Genomic DNA, 22,542 nt, shown 5'->3' with positions numbered 1-22,542 from the left:
TAAAATTATATTTTTCAAAATTTGTAAAATTATATTTTACAATAAAATACCCAAATTTCTGTAAAAAGTTTTAGTATTTCTAATAACAAAATATTGATATTAATTTTTGCCTGCAAAATTTTTGAAATAGTAACTCCCTAACATTACTGTGTATTTGCATAAAAAATATTATTCTTTTATTATTATTAAAAAATGAAATTATTACCACATATTTACATGTGCATTTTTTTAAGAATTAGTTTATTATAATAAAAATTTGTTCTCTTTTAAGAATATGAATAACGTTATTAAGTAGTACCGTTGATAAGGCGGACAGCTGGCAACGGAAGAGCAATTATGCATAATATTATGACACTAATTCCGAACACATGTCACGAATTAGGTCGTTTCTTAGCAGCGATGCCAATTTTGCGTGTGTTTACGATATTGAACACCAAGCTTATAAGCGCTTTATTTTTTTTAAATATTTTAGCAAACAATTTTTTATCGGATATTATTTTCACATAAATCATAAATTATATGATTGAAGGTAAATTATATTATGTATTTAAAAATAAATTATTAATTCTAAAAATAACTATAATTTCTGCTATCGTTTCTTTACATGATTTTATTTCCATTAATGCACGACGAAAATTTATCCATAATATTTTGCTGTTATAAATTCTCTAAAACTAGTTTCCTTATTACTTTATATTTACGAAAATGCACTCTCTCCCTACTCACTTCCCCAAAGTTACGCCTGGCGTTTGTGCATTTATTATTAATCTTACATCGTCTGGAAGCCCTTTCGCGTAACTTTTATATAATCTTTTTGTAGGATACACGCATTTACTATCTTCTTTTTTGCCTTTACAAAAAGTTTGACCACTTTTCCCAATTTTGTGTATGCGTGTTGTGTATGTACGTTTATATGTATATGTATATCTCACGATATATTAATATTTTACATTATACATTATTTGTCACAGCGTGATTTGGCTTGTTCTCAATATGCATAATTGACGCGAAGAGATGACAATCAAACTAGCCGCACAGAACCAGCCGCATTCAGGGGCGAATAGCCTCTGCGGGCTCCGGCGCAAAAAATTTTGCATTTTGCATTTAAATTAATAAAAATTTTACAGATCAGTTATATAAAGAATAAACATAGTCGCGAAATTTATTTCAAGTGCATCTGAGCATGCTGAGTGAAGAAATTTGCGATTTTCCCGCATTTTCCATTACGCGTTATAGAGATTCGTGACATATATTGAATATAACAATTTTTAGTGGTTCTGTGCCACTTCCGTATGAGCTGGAGATTGTTATACGAAGAATAAACAATATGAAAAAAATTATTTCAAGTTCATCTGAGCATGCAGAGTGAAGAAATTTGCGATTTTATTAATAAAAATGCGGGAAAATCGCAAATTTCTTCACTCAGCATGCTCAGATGCACTTGAAATAAATTTTTTCGTATTGTTTATTTTTCGTATAACAATCCCCAGCTCATTTAAAAGTGGCACAGGACCGCTAAAAATTATTATATTCAATATATGTCAGGAATCTCTATAACGCGTAATGAAAACTGCGGGAAAATCGCAAAGTTCTTCACTCAACATGCTTAGATGCACTTGAAATAAATTTTGTGATAATGTTTATTCTTTATATAACTGATCTGTAGAGTTTTTATTAATTTAAATGCAAAATGCAAAATTTTTTGCGCCGGGGCCCCGCAGAGGCCCTATTCGCCCCTGAATGCGGCTGGTTTTTGTGCGGCTAGTTTGACTGTCATCGCGAAGAGCATCACGCCGCTACCGTAAAAAATGACGAGGGACGTTTAATGTCCGATCTTATTTGTGCATCACGCTGCAAGGATTATCTCACATCAAAGCGCAACATGCTTTTACGTTAATCAAATAATATTTATATTGTATAGCGTTGTTGTTGACAATAATATTATATATTACATATATTAATATAATAATATAATTAATATTATTTTTATGTAAACATTGTAATAATTTTTGTAATATAATTTGAAGTATTTGTTATAATTGCAATCCAAATGTTATAATTTAATGAATTGCTGTATATAGTACAGACATACATAAGTACGTATATTATAAATAACAAAATGTTTATTTTTTAGAAACTTATACATTTTCATAAAAAGAGAAGGGAATCATAAGAAGAAAAGGTTTTTTTTATAATAGAAGATATATTTTTCTCATTTTCTATTACTAAATACTTTATTTCGTAAATCTCAGAAAAACAAGGAGATGCCAGATAATTATTTTTTTTAAGTAGAATTGTCTTTTTAACATTTATTTAATGCAATTCATATATTTTATTCCGCTTTTCAGTGTCGCGACATTTGATCGTGATGAACGTGTTATGCGTCGGGAATGACCAAAAAACGGTCAATCTCTTTAATATACCTATACGCTCGTATATCGGTAAAAAACGCGTGAGCGTGTATATGTATATAAATTAACCAGACGAATAGACGAGCGATGCGACGCGACGTGTTTCGCACAAACAAAATTTCCAATTTCTCCGCTATCGCCCTACCTACCCTCTTCGAAAAAATATCAAGCTCCACCTTTCATTTTTTTTTCTCTCCGCATTTCCCGGCGGAAATGTCGTTTTCCGTTCTCGACACTTTTGTTCGTCAAATTCGAGCCGATGTTTTCGCCGGGGCGTCGGCGGAAAAAAAAGGAAAAAAAGGATGTTTCCGAAAAAATAGCCGTCGTGACAAGTGCGAAACTTTTTTCGCCATTGTTTCCCTCTCCGCTTTTTTTACATTGTTGCAGGAATTCGAATTTTCAGGGTTTATACCTACTCCACTATGTAAAGAAAAAAAGAGCGGAGAAGAAAAAAGTACAAGATAACGCGTTCCCTAAATCGATAGGCTTAAATGAATTAAATTAAATCTTGTAAAATTTATTATTGTATTAAAAAATGTTTTATAATTATTTTATGATTTTATACAATCCGCATAAAAATCTGCCGTTTAAAACGGGAAGAGCAAGATTTCTTGATTGACTATGAAATATTAATATGATTAGAAATTCGTCGTGTTTAATAGAAAAAAAATCAATTTGTTGCATTAAAAATATTTTTTAATTTTTTGAAATTTCTATTTAAATGTTTCTAATTTTCTAAAATTTATAGTACGGCGTTCTAATTTTCTTTGTTCACTTTTTATTAAGCTTTTTAATTCTTCTTTGGTCAAAAGGAGCGAGATATTCGTATATAATACACACGTTCCGCGGACTTTTGATCAGCGACTTCATAAGCAGATTTCTGGGCTAGTCTCGTGCCACTGTCACTTGCAGACCCGGTTGAATACGGAGGCGGTGAGAATGAGGGGACGAGGCACGGAATTGAAATGAAATTCCGACCTCGGCCCCCGCGGTTGAATTATTATCGGCTAGTAATCTCACTAAAAAGTTTGTCTTCACTTCGGACCCGCGAGCTATTCATTCTCCTTGATGCAAAGAAAGAGAAAGCCAAGAGGAAGCGTGCTCAAGTGAAAGAGAGAGAAAGCAGAGGGATTGTTTCTATTCTATATAACGCAGAATAATTTAAAGTTAAATGACATTTAATCAATAAGATTTAATCTACTTTAAGAATTAAAGATTATAGTCTCTTTTATACTAACACCATGAATGTGCGATTTAATAAATTTTAGAAATTCACAATTTCAGATAATTCACAATTTTTTATTTTGCAGATAATTTTACTTCAAACTTAAGTTTAATTATAATTAAGTTTAATTATAATTCTCCTTTTGTCATAAAAACACATCCATTATGGTTTTAGCATAAGAGAGGGACAATATAAAATTAAATATGTAAATTAATACAATAATATAAAATAATAATATGTGGAAATAAGATAAAATTATATGTAAAGAAGAGTAAAAAAAGATAACATAAAAATTAATAATTAATACTTTATCACCGCACCACGAAACGAATCAATTTGACGAATCAATCATAAACAAAAGAAAATGTATTAATATACGCGAGATAACTATATAGTAGATAACTAAAATTACTGTTTGAAAATCGTCCACCATAAATAGAATTATTGCTAAAAAATTTGCACGATATAGCAAATTTATTAATATAACATGCATTAGTATATAATAATATACTTATTGTTAATAACAATATAGTACCTATATACATATAGTATATAGTAATAACAATATAGTATATAGCATATATAGTACAGAAAAAGAGAGAAAAAGAAGACAGTGGGGGAGAACTTTGTGTTTTTACTTTCGCCAGAGACCTCGCGATCTCGTTTGTTCTCTTCCGGCATCGTTATTAATGCGATCAGTCTTTGACATAATGAAATTGCCACGTGCTAGGCTTCTCAAGTAATCGATCTCGCGCATTATTATAATGTCATTATACGTAATTTTTGACGTCATTTTTTGGTGCCATAACTTTGATCTTTTAAATTATAAAAATTGCAAATGAAGAATTTTGATGCTAAAACGCTAATAACAAATAAATTTAATAAATCATATTTTACTACATACCTAATCTTTATTTATTTTTTATTTATTATAATAAATATATATTGCAATTTTCTGCTTTTATTTATTATAAAATATTTTTATTTTATATTTTATTATCTATGTATTTATTTATTGTAACTTAACTACTTAAAGCTACATAATTTAATATTGCAATAAGCTCTTAGAAGTGTTTCTTATTTTATTGATATTCACATGTATAAGCATTTTTAATAACTGATATAACTATAGCTATTACTAATAACTTAGCGACACTAAGAATTTAATAATACCTTTCACGAGTCTAATATACGTTCTCTTCTGACTATGGCGTGGCATTTCCGAATATTTCCCAAGCCATTATACGAGCTATATCTTGACCGACGTGAATTTCGAGAGTGCAGCAAATCCTCTTTTAATGCGCATCCTCTCTTCTGCGCTCGCCGTTCATCCTACGGCATCTCGACGTCGAAAAATAATGCGATTCCTCCCTTCCTTGCAATCTTCTTGGACACAGCTCCAGATGTGCGATCGCAGCATTAGACCGGATGAGATCGAGGAAGTACTCGGAAGGGTATAAAAATTTTCACTACGACATAAAACCGCATGTTTACCGCCTCGGTTTTTTGGCACTCGTCGTTTTGCACGGGCAAAATGGAATTCTTTTTGTCGAACCGTAAAATAAAATAATGTAGCCTTCCGCTTTATGTATGGGATAAATCGATTCAGTATTACGTTGTATAGTGTTGTTAAATACAACCAAAAGTTTTTTAGAACGTTTTTAAAAAGACATAATGTTAAAATTTGTGTTTGATGTGATAATTAAGTAGATATAATAATATTAAGTTAATCCAGATACTTATGAGAAAAAAGAAGAACACAAGAAAAATAATTTTTATAATAATGAATAGACAATAAGAAATAGAAGACAATAATATATTTGTTTAAAGATGTTTTATTTCCAATTAAACTAACAAAGAGTAGTGTACAAGAGTAATAACCTCCCTTGTATAATGTAACAACACATGCTGTGTACTTCCTTTCGAGGATCTCCTTCGATGTAGTTCGTTGAGGATCCAGGAACACACAAGTTTGAACTACGATGCTCTCGGGAGTTGCGGAAGCTTCACATCTTGCGCCATGACGGTTACGGGCTACAGAGAACCGTGGCAAAACTACCGTCCCGTATATATGTATATAGGGTGTGCACCCGCATAACCACGCCTAGAAGCAGTTCATCTGGCAAAATTGTCGGTCCAGACGTCGTCTGTTCGGAATTTATGGGTCCCACAGTGGACCGTTCCTGCCATTGGCAGTTTTGAGTGCCCAAAGAAACTGTTGGATCTCAATATAATATAGATTATTGTAATATGTTTATGTATGTAATATGTATATATTATTAAAAAAATCAAGAGCGTGGGACCGACCGAAGAGGAAAGTAGGAGAATGGCTTGTTAATCTCTAAAATATTGAAGATTCCATAAATTTTCTATCCATCTGAAAAGGAAAAGAGTCTATGAATATAGAAAACAAATATGTACCAAATACGGATAACACTGCAAATATTAACACACGTTTTAATGTTGTTTTATTCCTGTTTTTTATTTTTCAAAATTTCTGTTTCACCAAATTTATGTTGCAATGCGTATGTACAAGTTTTAACCTAGCCGAATTTATATTCACAATTGCTTATAATTAAAATATGAAACCTAATACCTTTTACTTATCTATTTATTTATTATAGATATACTTTTTTCAAATCAATTTATTAATTATTTTAGACTTTTTATCTCTTATAATATTTTACATTCTTTAAAGGCATCAAATTGTTGATGCAGTCTAAATGATCGCATCTAAATGATCAACAAAGATCCAAATCTAAATGAAGCGAATGCGGAAAGAACGGTCTAACAGAGATTCGCGAGAGAAGCGAATTGAGCGGGCGGCCGAGAGAGGAAGACGATCGAATTATTAGGAAACTCGATATAGCGGCGCGCCCGCACCATGGAGATTCCCCGGGGTCGGTTTCTCCGGATATCCCCCTGATTTCTGACGGCTAACGCGAGTCTGATGTTTGCCGAGGGGACTGCGCGCACTGGTACACCACCCTTATCCACCTACCCTATATCGTTAGCGGGTAGACAAAGGGTGCGTGCCCGTGTCGCTGGAATATGTGCCTCGAGGCACTGCTAATTCTGCCAATAATAGATTTCCAAGTCCGACGCATCGTGTTATTTCCGGCATTTGTCACAGTCTCGTTTGCACGGATTTTGCGCCGAGCACAAAATTACAATGAAGAACTCGAAAAGAAGAGAGCAAAGTGAAGAGGGTTTACATTTTTTATTGTTCTACGTTAAAGCGAGGCTATCAGTGACGAAGGAAGCTATAAATGCTATACAATATAATATAAAAAACTTTTAACATATTTATAAGTTGAAATCGATAAAAAAAACTGTTCTTATAAAAAAAAAAACTCTGAATCAATATCATCACACTATTTGGAATAAGAAACTTCACAAAAATTTTAGCAAAAATCTCCAACCAACTTTTTTAATTACATAAGTATCACATAACACATAGTCTTTCTTTAATTAATCCTACTACTGGCAATTGGTACGTGTGCAACCTAGCCTAACAATCATCTAATTTTCGGCATCCGTCAGCACCAGTCGTGTCGCTCCACAAATATGTCATTTGAAGTGAAACAGGGTCGCAATGTCTGCGGCAGATCTCAAAAGACAAGATGTTCTACAATATTCATCCCGTATATTAAACGTTACCTCGTATTTAATTATTACAATAAGCTGTCATGAATGCTAAGATCTCGATTATATCATCATAGCACTATCTTATAAAAAAATATTTTTAATATTTTTTGTATAAATAATTATGTATTATGTGTATTATTATCACGTTTAATCTGCACGAACATAGAAAACGGGCTAACTAAGAACTAAGCGCGGTAAATAATGTGCGAAAGTTTTATTTATATTTATATTTTACATATTTTCCAACCTTTGACTGTACGCCGACTAGATTTGTCAGACTTGAAACACACAGCTCCGGTTGGAGTAGTAAAATCCCCCCCTTGCACCTAATTAAATCGATTCGATTTAATTTTTGATGCTATATGCATCTAAATAACTGTAAAGAAATTATTGCAAAAAATATTATCTCAGCCAAGGTTTGCACCTGGAACTTCTTTCATTCCGTGAAGGTGTCGTACCAATTCGACCACTGAGGCCTGTGGTAATATTTATCGCAATAACACATTGTAAGATGGAAGCACCGATTTTTAGGTCAACGGTGTATAATAACAGAAAAGTATATGTTTTGTTTCGCCAATAATTGATTAACAAGAAAATCTCTATTTTTATAATCGACAATAACGTTTGGCTAGTGTCGTGACAATTCGACCATTGGTTTTGGTCGTATTAATCGTCACGACTTTTTCGACCATGGGTTCTGGTCGTTTCTAAATTGATATAATCAAATTGATACTGACGCCCTACACGGAATGAGGGAAGTTCCAGGTTCGAATCCTGGCTGAGGTAATATTTTTCGCAATAAATTTAATAATTTAATTTAATAAAAATGAGATGTTTATATGTAAGTATGTTGTCAGACTAGATTTGTCAAATCTAGTCGGCGCGCAGTCAAAGGGGTTGGAAAATATGTAAAATAAAGATAGAAATAAAACTTTCGCGCATCATTTACCGCGCTTGGTTCTTAGTTAGGCCGTTTTCTTTGTTTGTGCGGATTTCCATTGGAACCTATACTTCGAATTTTAAATCACGCTGGCAGAAAGTACGCGTAATGTTATAACTAATAATAGGTTATTGCGATAAATTTACCACAGGCCTCAGTGGTCGAATTGGTACGACACCTTCACGAAATGAAGGAAGTTCCAGGTTCGAACCCTGGCAGAGGTAATATTTTTCGTAATAATTTCTTTACAGTTATTTAGATGCATATAGCATCAAAAATTAAATCGAATCAATTTAATTAGGTGTAGAGGGAGGATTTTACTACTCCAACCGGAGCTGTGTTTCAAATCTGACAAATCTAGTCGGCGCGCAGTCAAAGGTTGGAAAATATGTAAAATAAAAATAAATAAAACTTTTGCGCATCATTTTTACTGCGCTTCGTTCTTAGTTAACCCGTTTTTTTATGTTTGTCCAGATTTCCATTGAAACCTATACTTCGAATTTTATATGACGTTTAATAATTATATATATGTATATAAAACAACAATTGTAATTATATTAATTATATATAATTGTTATATTGTTGTTGTTGTTGTATTAATGTATATACTAACATAATAATTGTGTGTATTCGTTCATAAAAGTGCGCGCACATGTATGCATGTGTGTGTTAATATATCGATAATATATACTAATAAAGTTTAGTTTATATATTTATTAGTTTCTTCAGCATTTTTTTTTTAATTGAGAACTTTTTAACAAATCTGTAATTTTTCTGAGATTTACTAAATACATATAATAGTAATATGTTTTTAACATTAATTATTTACTAATTTTTCCATTCTTTTTAAATGCATGAATTAAACTCAATCGTACGAAATAAAGATGACTTAATTAATGATTTACATAATTACTCAATTTTATATTATTAAATTTTTTTATAATAATTATAAAAAAAATTTTTCTAATTAAATTTGATCAAAGCAATATACATTATTACAAATAATAATTTACAATGGTTGAAAAAAAGAGCCTGGATGTATGTTATCCGTCAGGCATACTATGTGTGTTAATATGATACTAATCTCTTCTAAACTACACCGTAAGCTTATATATATTATAAATATTAAAAATGGATATACCATTTTAAAGTTGCTTGCCCAACTTGGCCTCTTCTGATTCCTTTTCTAAACAAAAGATTCAATATAAAAACTATTCCAATTATTTGCACATATATATAGCCAGAACACTTTTATTTTTTTAAACTAAATTACTATAAATTTTTTGTAATTATATTTTCTTTACATATTTGGTAATAAACACGCACTTGCAGATTAACTCGCATGCCACCACGTACCAATTAGGTGCGCAGGCATCTGCGCACCAATTCGCGGCGCATCAGATGCCTGCGTTCTCACACTTTGTCTTATAACAGTTGATGTCTTATTGAAATTTAATAGGACACACAACATTGAATATTAAAAACCCGTTCAAGATTTTTTAGAATACGGAAGGTAATAATACATATTTTTGATTGCAAATGAGAACATTCGTATATGAATTTATTTGTAACAAACAAAACATTTAAAATACAATACGACTTTGGATTTTAATTGCGGCGAACTGATAAATACGATGCACTTGAAATTGAATATTACGATATGTGTAATCTTTCTTTACAACAATTGTCTTTTGAAATTGCAAAGCGCGAATGAAAACAAGAATTCATATATGAATTCAATTTCAAAAGACAGTTGTTGTAAAGAAAGATTACGCATATCGTAATATTCAATTTCAAGTGCATCGTATTTATCAGTTCGCCGCAATTAAAATCCAAAATCGTATTGTATTTTCAATGCTTTGTTTGCTACAAATAAATTCATATACAAATGTTCTCATTTGCAATCAAAAATATGTATTATTACCTTCCGTATTCCAAAAAATCTTAAACGGGTTTTTAATATTCAATGTTATGTGTATTAAATTTCATATCAGTGATTAAAATTCATGTTTGTGTATGAATTTAGCTATACAAATGCAAGCATTTTTATTTTAGATAATACCTAGTTTGTGAATTTTATTTACCGTGGTATCGTAAATGTATTGTAAATTTTATATTTTTTTTAACAGTGTACGTTATGTAATTAGCCATAAATTAGCAAGTGTAATAAGTTTGGTAGGTAATACGTTGTATTAGCTACATTTTTCTCATCAATGTGACAAATTTATACAGAAGCTGTATTAAATAATCCATTAGTTTTTGTATATAATAACCATATTACATCGCGAAAAAAGTATGTTTTATTTTATGTTACAAAACAAATAAGTAATACTGAAAATGCTGAAAAAGCGAATAATATAAATGCCACACACATCAAATTTTATTTCAATAACAGATTAAAAAATTTATTGATTCAACTCTGCTTAACTCTGATGTTGGCTTTATATAATTGTGATATAAAAATTTATTTCTACAATAATTTAATCATAAAAATTAGTGTTACAATTTTTATTACTTGACATCATCAAACAATATTGGTTTCAAGTTTATCATGATAAGAAATGATTATTGTTTGTTCTATAGAATTATTCTTAAATTTTTTTATATTAAGTTTCTTTATATAGATATGTGATTAAATTTTTGTTGTGGATGCCTCGAATATTTCGAATCTGTATTTTGTAATTTATTAACAAAATAGCAAATGGAAATGTTAAAAGAAAATTATCTCGATACAGTATTTAATTTTTTTAGATAAGTAGAAAGTTTATATGTGTACATACATTAGATAAATTTGTACTTATTGTGATTGTTATACAATTTATATGGCGATTAATGACACCACCATTGGATATCGAAATTAAAAAAGATTGTTTGTTAGCTAAATTAGTGGGAAGATCAGTACTTAATAAAGAGGGATTCCAAACACGTAGCTGGGGGAGCTTACGTGTATCCAATTTACGACTCACATCGATTACTGTACCCTCGATCATGATGGTCGACACAGATGATTATCTTAATGATTATGTAGACATATCCGAGTGTCAGACACAGAATTAATGAGGATTCTCTCTTCTCTCCAGGTACTGAATTTATACGTGACGGATTTACCCATACGCTAACTACGCTGAAGCGTAGGGCAGCAGATTTTTGGAAGCGGCAATTTTTTGAGCGAGATTGTAATTTTTTTTACCAAATTTGGTGAGCACGTGGAAGTGGTAGGGGTCTGTAACATATTTTATAAATAATGAAAAACAATTAAGTAGATACAGCTTTAGAAAGTTTTGTAATGAACAATGTTGACATTTACCTAACAATCAAGTGGTTTACGGCGAGATTTTAGGCTTGCAAAATCATCAATAATGTCGTCGTATTTTAGGCTCATCATAAGCTCGGCTTTAATGACTAATATTGCCAATGAATTTAAACATTCTTCCTCCAACGATGATTGCAAATACGTTTTTATTCGTTTTAAAGCGGAAAAGGATTGTTCTGCTGAGCAATTTGTGGCGGCCATACACAAAGATATTCGCAAAGCTATATCGATGTTAGGGAATACTGATAACAAATTTTGATTGCAAGCGTACAAAGGTCGATCAGTTTTAATTTATTCTTTATGCCAGTTTTATTGAGAAACTGACGAAAGTGCACACATTCAATGGCAAATGAGTCTTCTAAATATTTGGCGTAATAATTTTAAAGTTTCGTAGCTTCTTTGTGTATCGTGCTGTCTGACAAGTGAACAAGGTTTCTAATAAAATTGAAGCGTTTGAAGACATTTTTATACGCTGAATGCCATTTCTCTAATTCAGATCTGATGCGATCTAATATCGCGTAGGAAGTTTCCACCCTGAATTTATTTTTTCCGGTCATGATGACTTCGTTCTCTTTCGATTCACCGAATTGAAGCTTTCGTTTGCAGCTTCGTTTGCTATTGAATTCGTACTCTTCAGGAATTATGCATTTGGCTTTCTCTACGTACACTGCTTCAAACATCTCATCACTTCTCAAGCTTTCTATGAAATCGATTAGCGAACGATAAAGCTCTACAGCAACTCCTACGTCGATATCTACACTTTGCAGCACTTTACTCGTTGCATTAAATCGATCCAATAGCAAGTTCCAGAATATGGCCATAAACACTGTTTCGAATCGGCCAAGCTGTTTTTTTAATACAGCAGCTTCGGATCAAGTTACCGCTTTTTCATGAACATCTTCGATCATTATCATCAAAGATTGCAATACACCATCCCAGTTCTCACACAAACTATCGCAAGCGTCATGGCGAGATGACCATCGAGTTTCATCGACTCGTTTTAAAACTTTCGTACTACTTTTGCCGTTTGATGATAAGAGGTTCCAACGTCGAGTAGATGCAGCGAAGAAAGTGTACAAACTTTGAAGAGTACTGAAAAACGATGCAGTTTCTGTGACACATTCCGCGGCACAGGTTCCAACCAAATTCAACGAATGAGCCGCACAAGGTACATAATTGGCAAGAAGATTCAATCGTTTCAATCGTGCTTCTAATCCAGTGTAGATACCAGACATGTTGCTAGCATTATCGTATGATTGTCCTCTGCAGTTGCTTATGTCAATTTTCAACGATGCGAGCATAGAAGTTACAGCCGTTTCGAGTTCTTCATATTTGTGTCCAACGTTTGGTAGAAAACCAAGAAAGCGTTCGATCGGGCTACCATCTTCTTTTACATATCTAATAATGAAAGAGAGCTGGTCGATGTGAGCTATGTCTGGCGTTGAGCGTTGAGTCGACTACGATCGAGAAGTACTTGGCTGCTTATATTTCTCTCACAATAGTATTTTTTACTTTTGATGCAATTAGATTAATGAACTCGTTGCAAGTCATTGAGGAGAGGTATGAAGTTTTTCCACTACCAGGATTTCCACACTGTGCTATGTGCGTCGACAGGAACGGTCAAACTCGGCGATCGTTTCCAAGGTCATCATAAAATTGCCGTTTCTCAAAGAACCGAAACGTTCAGACGATCCTCGGAATGGAAGGCCACGACTAACAAGGGCTTTTACGGCAACAATCACTCTTTTTAGTACATTTCTCCAATATTCGATTTCGTTCTTAACTTGTGTACAAAGACCGGAGTCAACTCTTCCTTTCGCGCGACTGCATTTTATTAGCGCAATTTGACACTGGAGATGCTCTTTTGAATTTTCGTGCCCGCTCAATACTTTGTTCACGTTACTCCAGTCGCGAAAACCTTCTGTCGCCAGCTGAGAAGTTCCACCAAACAATCGGTACGATACACAAAACAAAGTCTTTTTCATAGGAGAATAAATTAAATATTTCCGCAGCTGATTTTTTCCATTTGGCAATCGTCGATAAAACGCGCTTTTTGAAAGAAATCGATCTTGGTTACCGAAACGAGTCTTCGACAACGAGAAATCGGCATGCAAGTTTTGATTAATTTCCTTTGAAAGTAAATGGTCAATTAAATTGTCGTTAATAATTCTTAATTCCGCGGGATCGTCACTCACCGAGCCTAAACCTAAGCCACTTACGTCTTCTGTAGTAGTCAATGACAGTGCAATCTCTTGTTTTTGTGACTGATATAGTGCTCGAACCTTGGCTCAAAGTACTACAAATTTCACTTCCGATTGTATTTTGTACTGTACGTGACCCTCGAGAATGGGCTTGTTAATATTATTTTCATTACTCTGAATGATTGGAGAGATTGGACGGAAAAACGCATGTAGCGTCTTCGTTTTTTCCAACAACTCGTCTTCTTTCTTTTTTTTCTCTTTTGCAATCTTCTTATATTGATATCCACTTAGTTTTTTTCGACCATCACTCATTTTAATGCCGTACTGACTCGGTCTGTAAATAAAACTAGAATAACTGTTATTTTACCTAAATGCAGTAAAATAACGCACTCCGTTCTTCCTGAGAGTTTATGACTGACAAAAACAATGCCCGATCACCGATAATCGACAGTCTAATTTCTAGTTTTATTTACAGACCGAGTCGGTACGGGTACAGCATTAAAATAAGCGACGGTCGAAAAAGACTAAGAGGATATATCAATATAAGAAGATTGGAAAAAAGAAAAGAAAGAAAGAAAACGAGCTGTGTTGGAAAAGACAAAAACGCTACATACGTTTTTCCGTCCAATCACTCAGAGTGATGAAAATAATTTTGCTTAATAATGAAACAGTTAAAAAAATTAGTAACCGAGATCGATTTCTTTCAAAAAGCGCGTTTTATCGACGATTTCCAAATGGAGAAAATCAGCTGCGGAAATATTTGATTTATTCTCCTATAAAAAAGACTTTGTTTTGTGTATCGTGCGCGTGCCGATTCTTTGGTGGAACTTCTCAACTGGCGATAGAAGGTTTTCGAGACCGGAGTAACGTGAACAAAGTATAAATTGATAATAAAAATTAATCTAAAATTAAGTTTGAGAGGCGGCAAAATTTCGAATGCGTAGAGCGTCAAGTTTGATAAATCCGCCACTTATATAATATTACCTTTGCTTTTCTGTAAATAATATCTAGTATTTAAATAATTTACTATATTTTTATTATATCTATATATATAATTATATATATATATAATTAAAAATTTACGTAAATAAAAAAATTAAAAAAAAATTTAAGATTATTAAATTTAAAGGAATAAATTTATATAAATTAAAAATTAAAAAATATTATTTAAGATGTTAATAACCTCACAAAAAATTGGAAACAAATAATATATTCGAGAATGTGTGTGAGAAAGTGTTTATATATATTTAATCATAATATCGAAGTTCATGGTGGTACATAGGGTCATTTATGAGGCGTTGTGCCATAAAGGGACCGCTTAGCAGTTCGAGCGGAACGATAACACCGATAGCTTATTTTTTACGATCTGCAATTGCGACTTTTTGTCTTCTATATATTATATGTTACATTTCTCTTTCCTTCCGTGCTTTTCTTCCCTGTAAAGGTCAATCCAGACAAATTTGCATAGCGCATAAACATAAGCATAAAAGAATTGATTGGTCCATATGCATGTGCATAAGGAAATAGACCAATCCGTTTCGTTATGCATATGTTTATGCACCTATGCAAGTTTGTGTGGATATAGCTTTAAGAGAGAAGAAAGAATACGCCGTGAATTTTGGAGCACGCGAGCGTTTTTTATTTTGCGACTAGTGCGTGTTCTCGCGCAATAAAGCTTCCGTTCAACTATAGTTGAGAAAAAACTCTATGAAAATCTCATCTTGCCAGATCGAAGGAGAAAAGAAGAGAATATTTTCTCCAAGTTTTCCAATAAGACATATTCGAAGTTACCACGTAATAAATAAAAATATTGTATAAAATATTGTAGAAGAGGTTAAAATAAGTTTTGTGATAAGGAATTTTTATATTATTTTTCTTCTCTTTTGAGATTATATATTTATATTGTATATGTATATTTTTTATACTCAAGGATCTTAATAAAGAGATATTATTTTATTACATTATACATTTATATATTTATAATTTATTTTAATAAATTTTGCATTATCTTTTACTTATATGTATATTTTTTACGAAAAATAAAAAATCTAAACAGATTGCGACAAACTTTTGCGACATCACAATCTGTCAGAAATCATCCAAATTAGTGTTCTTTAATTTTAAAGAATACACTTCTTATCATATTGAATGTTTGATTTGACACAGATTCTAAGGATTATATGTTTTTTTCGCTGACACAACATTATAAATCCATACATTTTTACAAATAAAAGTATTAATGTACGTAATGTCTTAGGTTAAAAAAAATTATGCTTTTCCTTATTTAATAAATTATAGATGCAAATAAAATAAAAAATATGTAAATATAAATAATGCAATATTTAAAACATTTGGAAAATAATTTTTTTAATCTCCAAATTTTTCTTTATTGTTACAAATTTTAAATTAATATAAAATTAACTTAGTATAACGTTAAAATTGTACCTAAATGTAAAAATTAAAGAAATATTTATCTCTCTCTGATTATTTTTGCAAGTATATTATAAAATCTATTTTTTCTCTGCTTTTTGCTTTAAACAATTTCTTTTTTTCCTCTCCCTCCTTCTTTCCTGAGAACAAAACTGAAAGGGAATGCTCAGAAAAGCGCGATTCAATCAATACTGGTCCACCCTTGAATTATGCACGCTTTGGCCGGCAGGAAACGAACCGTTTTCTCCTAAGGGTCCTCTACATGCTTGGCGCCAGTTTGATACTCCTATAAAATTAAATGAGTCACTGCGTTTCTTTTTTTGGTATATATAACGAATATATAACTTATATTTAAATAATTTATTTCTTTTGATGAATGAATTTATTTTTGATTACTTGTTTTTTTTACCTTTTGCTTCCTCATAGAGGAAGCTTTGTTTTCATAAACCTCGTATATGGACCTTTGATCGCATATAAAGCTAGATCTAAAGGTCTATTCAAACAAACTTGCATAGCGCATAAACATAAACATAAGAAAATTGATTGGTTCATATACATGTGCATAAGGAAATAGACCAATCCATTTCTTTATGCATATATGCTTATGCACTTATGCTTTGTCTGGATTGACTTTAATCAACTAAATTTTAAAGAATTATATATGAAAGTCAACAGCAATTTGACATTACGTCGATTGTAAAACCCCACTTGAGCTACTAAGCTAACCCTCTATCTCTCTCTCAATTCATAAAAAGATTAAAATTAAAAAAAAATGTGCAAATTAGAAACTTGCACATTCCTCATCATTACAGATCGCTCTTATTTTATTTCGCTCATAAAGCTTCCTCTATGAGGAAGCCGAACTAATAAATACTAATAATTATGCATCAAATAAAATGCAAGCTTCCTCAGAAGAGGAGTTTTGTGAGCGAAATAAAATAGGAGCAATGGTAGCGATCTGTAATAATGAGGAAGCAATGTGCAAGTTTCTAATTTGCACACTTTTTATTATAATTCGTAAAAAAAACTTGGCGCTGCTAGACCTCAAAATTTTAAATAAATAAGGACAACAATAAATAAAAATAATTCAGAAAAGAATGCGATGGGAGTAATATTAAATGATTATCAGCGTGGATGTGGGAGTGAGTGATATGGGTGTGCGTGACGACGCGGACGGCGGATAATGCGGCTTATAATTAAGTATAGAATAATTTTATTTATTTATTTAAAATTTCGAGGTCTAGCAGCGCCAAGTTTTTTTACAAGAAAAATTTATGTATTTTAATAAAATATTTTTATTTTGTACTATTACCTCTGTAATTCTTTGTGGCCATTAAAAAATACACATGTAAATAACTTTGTATTTAAATATCTTGTATTCCCTTGTTAAATTTAAATAAAATTTCTTAATCTTATAAAATTGTTATTATACATTCTTTTCTAATTGACACAATGTAAAGATTTTTCAAAGTAGTGCAACAATTATTTTTTGAGGCAATATACATGTTCTCTCTGTAATTGGCGCTCTAATTTAAAGAAATATCATTTCTTTTTTGTAATTGTAATAGATCACTTGAAGCGCGACTCTTCTTTTTGATAAGGTAACATAATTTTGTGACGTGTATCACTTGGGTTATAATTTTTCGGAAATAAAGATACTACTGCTTAGATTTTTTCGAAATTTTTCGAGATATAAAAATCTACCACTTGTTACTTAGGTTTTTTCGAGGTATAATACTACCACTTTTTTTTTAGGTAACAACATATACACTACTATGCGTGTACTTGGCGCTCTTTTTTACCTTTTTTTTAAAAAGGTAATTTTGTACGGATATCACGCCTTTTTGTAGTGTTACGCATCTTAATCTTATAAACAATATATCTTATAATCTTATAAACCGTATATAATACAAGGTATGAAGCTAAAAGTGTTACGGACTATTATTTAAAAAAAAAACAACAATTTAATATTTTGCTTAGTTTTTTTAAAATAATAATTTGTAATCCTTTTAGTTGTACACCTTGTATATATTTTTCAATTTCAACATAAAACATAATCGCAATAATGCATGATTAATGTTAATAAGTCGTTAACTGTAAAATTCTTTATTTATTTTTATTTGCGTGTCTTACTGAATGTTGTTCGCAAATGTATATGTACCGATATCTTCAGGTATCGATATTTTTGATAATTATTTATACGTCAGACATAATTTTAATTCATCCAATTTTTATTATGTCTAAACATAATTTTTGTCCAATTTTATTATGTCTAAACATAATTTTAATTCAGCGATTTTTATTATGTCATGACATAATTTTAATTCTGCCGCTAGGGAAATTTAAGTCGATTATTATGAATCAAGCTTGAATTCAATGTTTAGGTGTCCCAGGTTGCCGATGACGAAGTCCACATAGCGCGCTTTATAGTTTTCGGTGTCCAGGTGTATTAATACCTTGAATTCGATGGCCACGTGTTCCAAGTTGCCGATGACGAGGTCCACATAGTGCGCTTCGTAGTTTTCGGTGTCTACATGTATTAATACCTCGAATTTGATATCTACGTGTCCTACATTGGGTGCGTTCAGCCGATACTTTGCTAGCCTAGCAATCGTGAGCAGTCGCTCGTTTTCGCTCGTTTCCTATCTTTTGACCTACTGGATTAAAAAGAGAGGGAACGAGCAAAAACGAGCGACTGCTCACGATTGCTAGGCTAGCGGAGTATCGGTTGAACGCACCCATTCAGATTTAAAGTTATTAATACACCTAGACACCAAAAACTATGAAGCGCACTATGTGGACCTCGTTATCGGCAACCTGGGACACCTAGACATCAAATTCAACGTACGATTACACCTGGACACCGGAAACTATAAAGCGCACTATCTGGATCCCGTCATCGGCAACCTGAGATACGTGGACATAGAATTCAAAATATTAATACACGTAGACACCGAAAACTACGGAGCGCACAATGTGGATCTTGTCATCGGCAACCTGGGACACCTAGACATCGAATTCAACGTACAATTACACCTGGACACCGAAATCTATGAAGCGCACTATCTGGATCTCGTCATCGGCAACCTGGGACACGTGAACATCGAATTCAAGGTATTATTACACCTAGACACCGAAAACTACGGAGCGCGATATCTGGACCTCGTCATCGGCAACCTGGGACACGTGGACATCAAATCCAAGGCATTAATACACGTGGACATCGAAAACTACGGAGCGCACTATGTGGACCTTGTCATCGGCAACCTGGGACACCTAGACATCGAATTCAACGTACGATTACACTTGGACACCGAAAACTATGAAGCGCATTATCTGGATCTCGTCATCGGCAACCTGGGATACCTAGACATCAAATTCAACGTACGATTACACCTGGACACCGGAAACTATGAAGCGCACTATCTGGATCCCGTCATCGGCAACCTGGGATACGTGGACATCGAATTCAAAATATTAATACACGTAGACACCGAAAACTACGGCGCGCACAATGTGGATCTTGTCATCGGCAACCTGGGACACCTAGACATCGAATTCAACGTATAATTACACCTGGACACCGAAAACTATGAAGCGCACTATCTGGATCTCGTCATCGGCAACCTGGGACACGTGAACATCGAATTCGAGGTATTATTACACCTAGACACCGAAAACTACGGAGCGCGATATCTGGACCTCGTCATCGGCAACCTGGGACACGTGGACATCAAATCCAAGGCATTAATACACGTGGACACCGAAAACTACGGAGCGCACTATGTGGACCTTGTCATCGGCAACCTGGGACACCTAGACATCGAATTTAACGTACGATTACACCTGGACACCGAAAACTATGAAGCGCATTATCTGGATCTCGTCATCGGCAACCTAGGATACGTGAACATCGAATTCAAGGTATTAATACACGTAGACACCGAAAACTACGGAGCGCACTGTGTGGACCTCGTCATCGGCAACCTGGGACACGTAGACATCGCATTCAACGTATTATTACACCTGGACACCGAAAACTACGAAGCGCACTATGTGGACCTCGTCATCGGCAACCTGGGACACGTGGACATCGAATTCAAGATATTAATACATGTAGACACCGAAAACTACGGAGCGCACTATGTGGACCTCGTCATCGGCAACTTGGGATACATAGACATCAAATTCAAGCTTGATTTATAAGAATTGACTTAAAAATTCCTTAGCGGCACTTTCTGCCAAGCGTAGAGAACCTTCTTTTCCGTTGACTCAATATTTATTATATATATACCTAATTTTTACCTAAATAGAAATCTTCCTCCTGACCGATAAGTCTATCGACCTAATTTCGAAATACGCGCGCGATATCGAAACTGGCGATACTTGCGCCGCCAGCGTCGAAAAAGTTAAAGGGACGTTTCTCTGATAATCATAATAATATTGAGATGTCGGCGTTAGGAGGAGGAGTATCTTAAAAATAAATTTTCGCATTTGGACTTTGCGTCGCAATATCTCCGCTCGTAGGGCACGTAGCGGAATATTATGAGAGAAACCCCCCCCCCTAATTGGACCCCAAGCTATCGATCAAGCCTACTTAGAACTTGATTCGTTCACTCGTTATCGAGATCTCAACATCTCGGGTACTCGCAACCCGTCGCGTCGCGTAAAAGAGTCACGGTCGGTTTCGCTCCGCGTGTACTTGGCGCGAGACACTACCGTGTCTCTTGATAAAATAATATTATTACATTAGTTGTTCTAATTTTTTTCAGTTTTCAAAATTTTAAGCATATTCTCTTTTAAAAAAAAATTTTGAATTATGCATTTTTAAATTTTATATACGATTATATTAATGAATATACTAGCATTAATTTGTATATTAAAAATATTATGATTAGTGAGAGAGATAGTGTAACTTAGGGAGCATAGTACTTCGTATCTTAACGCATTGACGAGCAGCGATCTATTTATATAATAAGCGCGAAATTAAATTCATTGGAAAGTAAATCGAATTTGCTCATATTTGATCGTGTTTCGAAAAGGTGTAACGAACCGAAAAATCATCGTAAGAAGGTGGTGAAGGGAACATAATACAGTTTAAATTGCTGGTTATTTTCGGATAATATAATATTATTTCTGAAAATTGAGTTTAATGCGCATGGAGCATCAACATCTCATCCCGCATTATTAAATTGATATTTAATAATTAATATTTACATGACAATAAGTAATCTTTTTCTAAAAATCTAAAATGTAGGTATTAACATAGAAATTATATAAAATCTAAAATATTTTAAATCAGAAGATATTATAGACAGAATATAATTATATGGCATAACATATAATTAATATATTTTCAAGAAATATATATGCTTTAATAATTATATATTTTATTATAATTATATGTGTTTATTAACATTATTAAAAAACGGTACACATGTACAAAATATACCTCAAAAACATTTACTTAATTATAGCGCTAATTTAAAATATTTAAGTATGAGTTTAAATTGCAACACAAAATAAAAGAAAATAACGGTAAAAACTAACTGCAGAGTATTAGAGTAGGGCAAAACTACGCACTTATAGTTTGTGATCCCATATATCTACCGTTGAGATATAACTAGAGTCTTGAAATTTGAACTGTAAAATCCTCAAACATTCTCTTTTAAAGTTCACTAGGGTTTATGTCTATATTTTGAATACATTCCATGTAATAAACTTTTTTTGAACTGATTGCAAAAACGCACTTTTGCCCTACCGGTGGGGCAAAAGTTCGCATGCAGTGGGACAAAAGTGTGCAATGCATATTTGTTTTTGTGTAAAATAGGTTGACAATACTGAGTTAATTTAAACTGTCATGACTGAGTGGCGCCATATGACAGCCGATTCGTCTAAACACCGTTGAAACTATTAGTATTTTCGATTTGTTGACTCGACCCGACTTGGGTCAGATCGAAAGTCCAATTTGAAACTCAATGACTCTAAACTATCATGGTAGAAAGCATTTCTTAATTTCCATTACATATTCTTAGCATTATGGCGGCATATTATTATATTTATTCATTATCATTTTTCCGAACTTTTTTAATCTGACTCGAGTCAGGTTGAGTCAACAAATTGAAAACACTATATGAGGTAAGTTTCATTTTTCAGCTTTCTGATGTAATATTTTGATTTCTTCCAAACTGTATTTTATAAGTAGAAATAAGCTTAAGTAAATCAATGATAAGAGATTTTAATTAACTCGTTTCTGGCGTGTGTCATTATATTATACATATTTAGACATTCAAATTGTTATCCGTATAAAATAGTAAGACTTACCGGCAATTTAAAAAGTGTCACATGCCCCCTAGAAAGAGACGAAGAGTGAG

General features: G+C 32.8%; 1 protein-coding gene across 1 annotated transcript; it reads right to left on the bottom strand.

The window, feature by feature from the left end:
* Window positions 1–11,917: 11,917 nt before the first annotated feature.
* LOC143905449 (uncharacterized) lies at window positions 11,918–12,358 on the bottom strand. The gene has a single exon (XM_077420867.1). The coding sequence runs from the start codon at window positions 12,356–12,358 to the stop codon at window positions 11,918–11,920; it is 441 nt and encodes a 146-aa protein (XP_077276993.1).
* Window positions 12,359–22,542: the final 10,184 nt, after the last annotated feature.

The sequence above is a fragment of the Temnothorax americanus genome, unplaced genomic scaffold (genome assembly GCF_048541705.1).
Source record: "Temnothorax americanus isolate GAGA-0224 unplaced genomic scaffold, ASM4854170v1 Scaffold61, whole genome shotgun sequence".
Taxonomy (NCBI): Eukaryota; Metazoa; Arthropoda; class Insecta; order Hymenoptera; family Formicidae; genus Temnothorax; species Temnothorax americanus.
The sequence above is the reverse complement of the archived record's forward strand: the minus strand, read 5'-3'. Positions and strand labels throughout refer to the sequence as shown.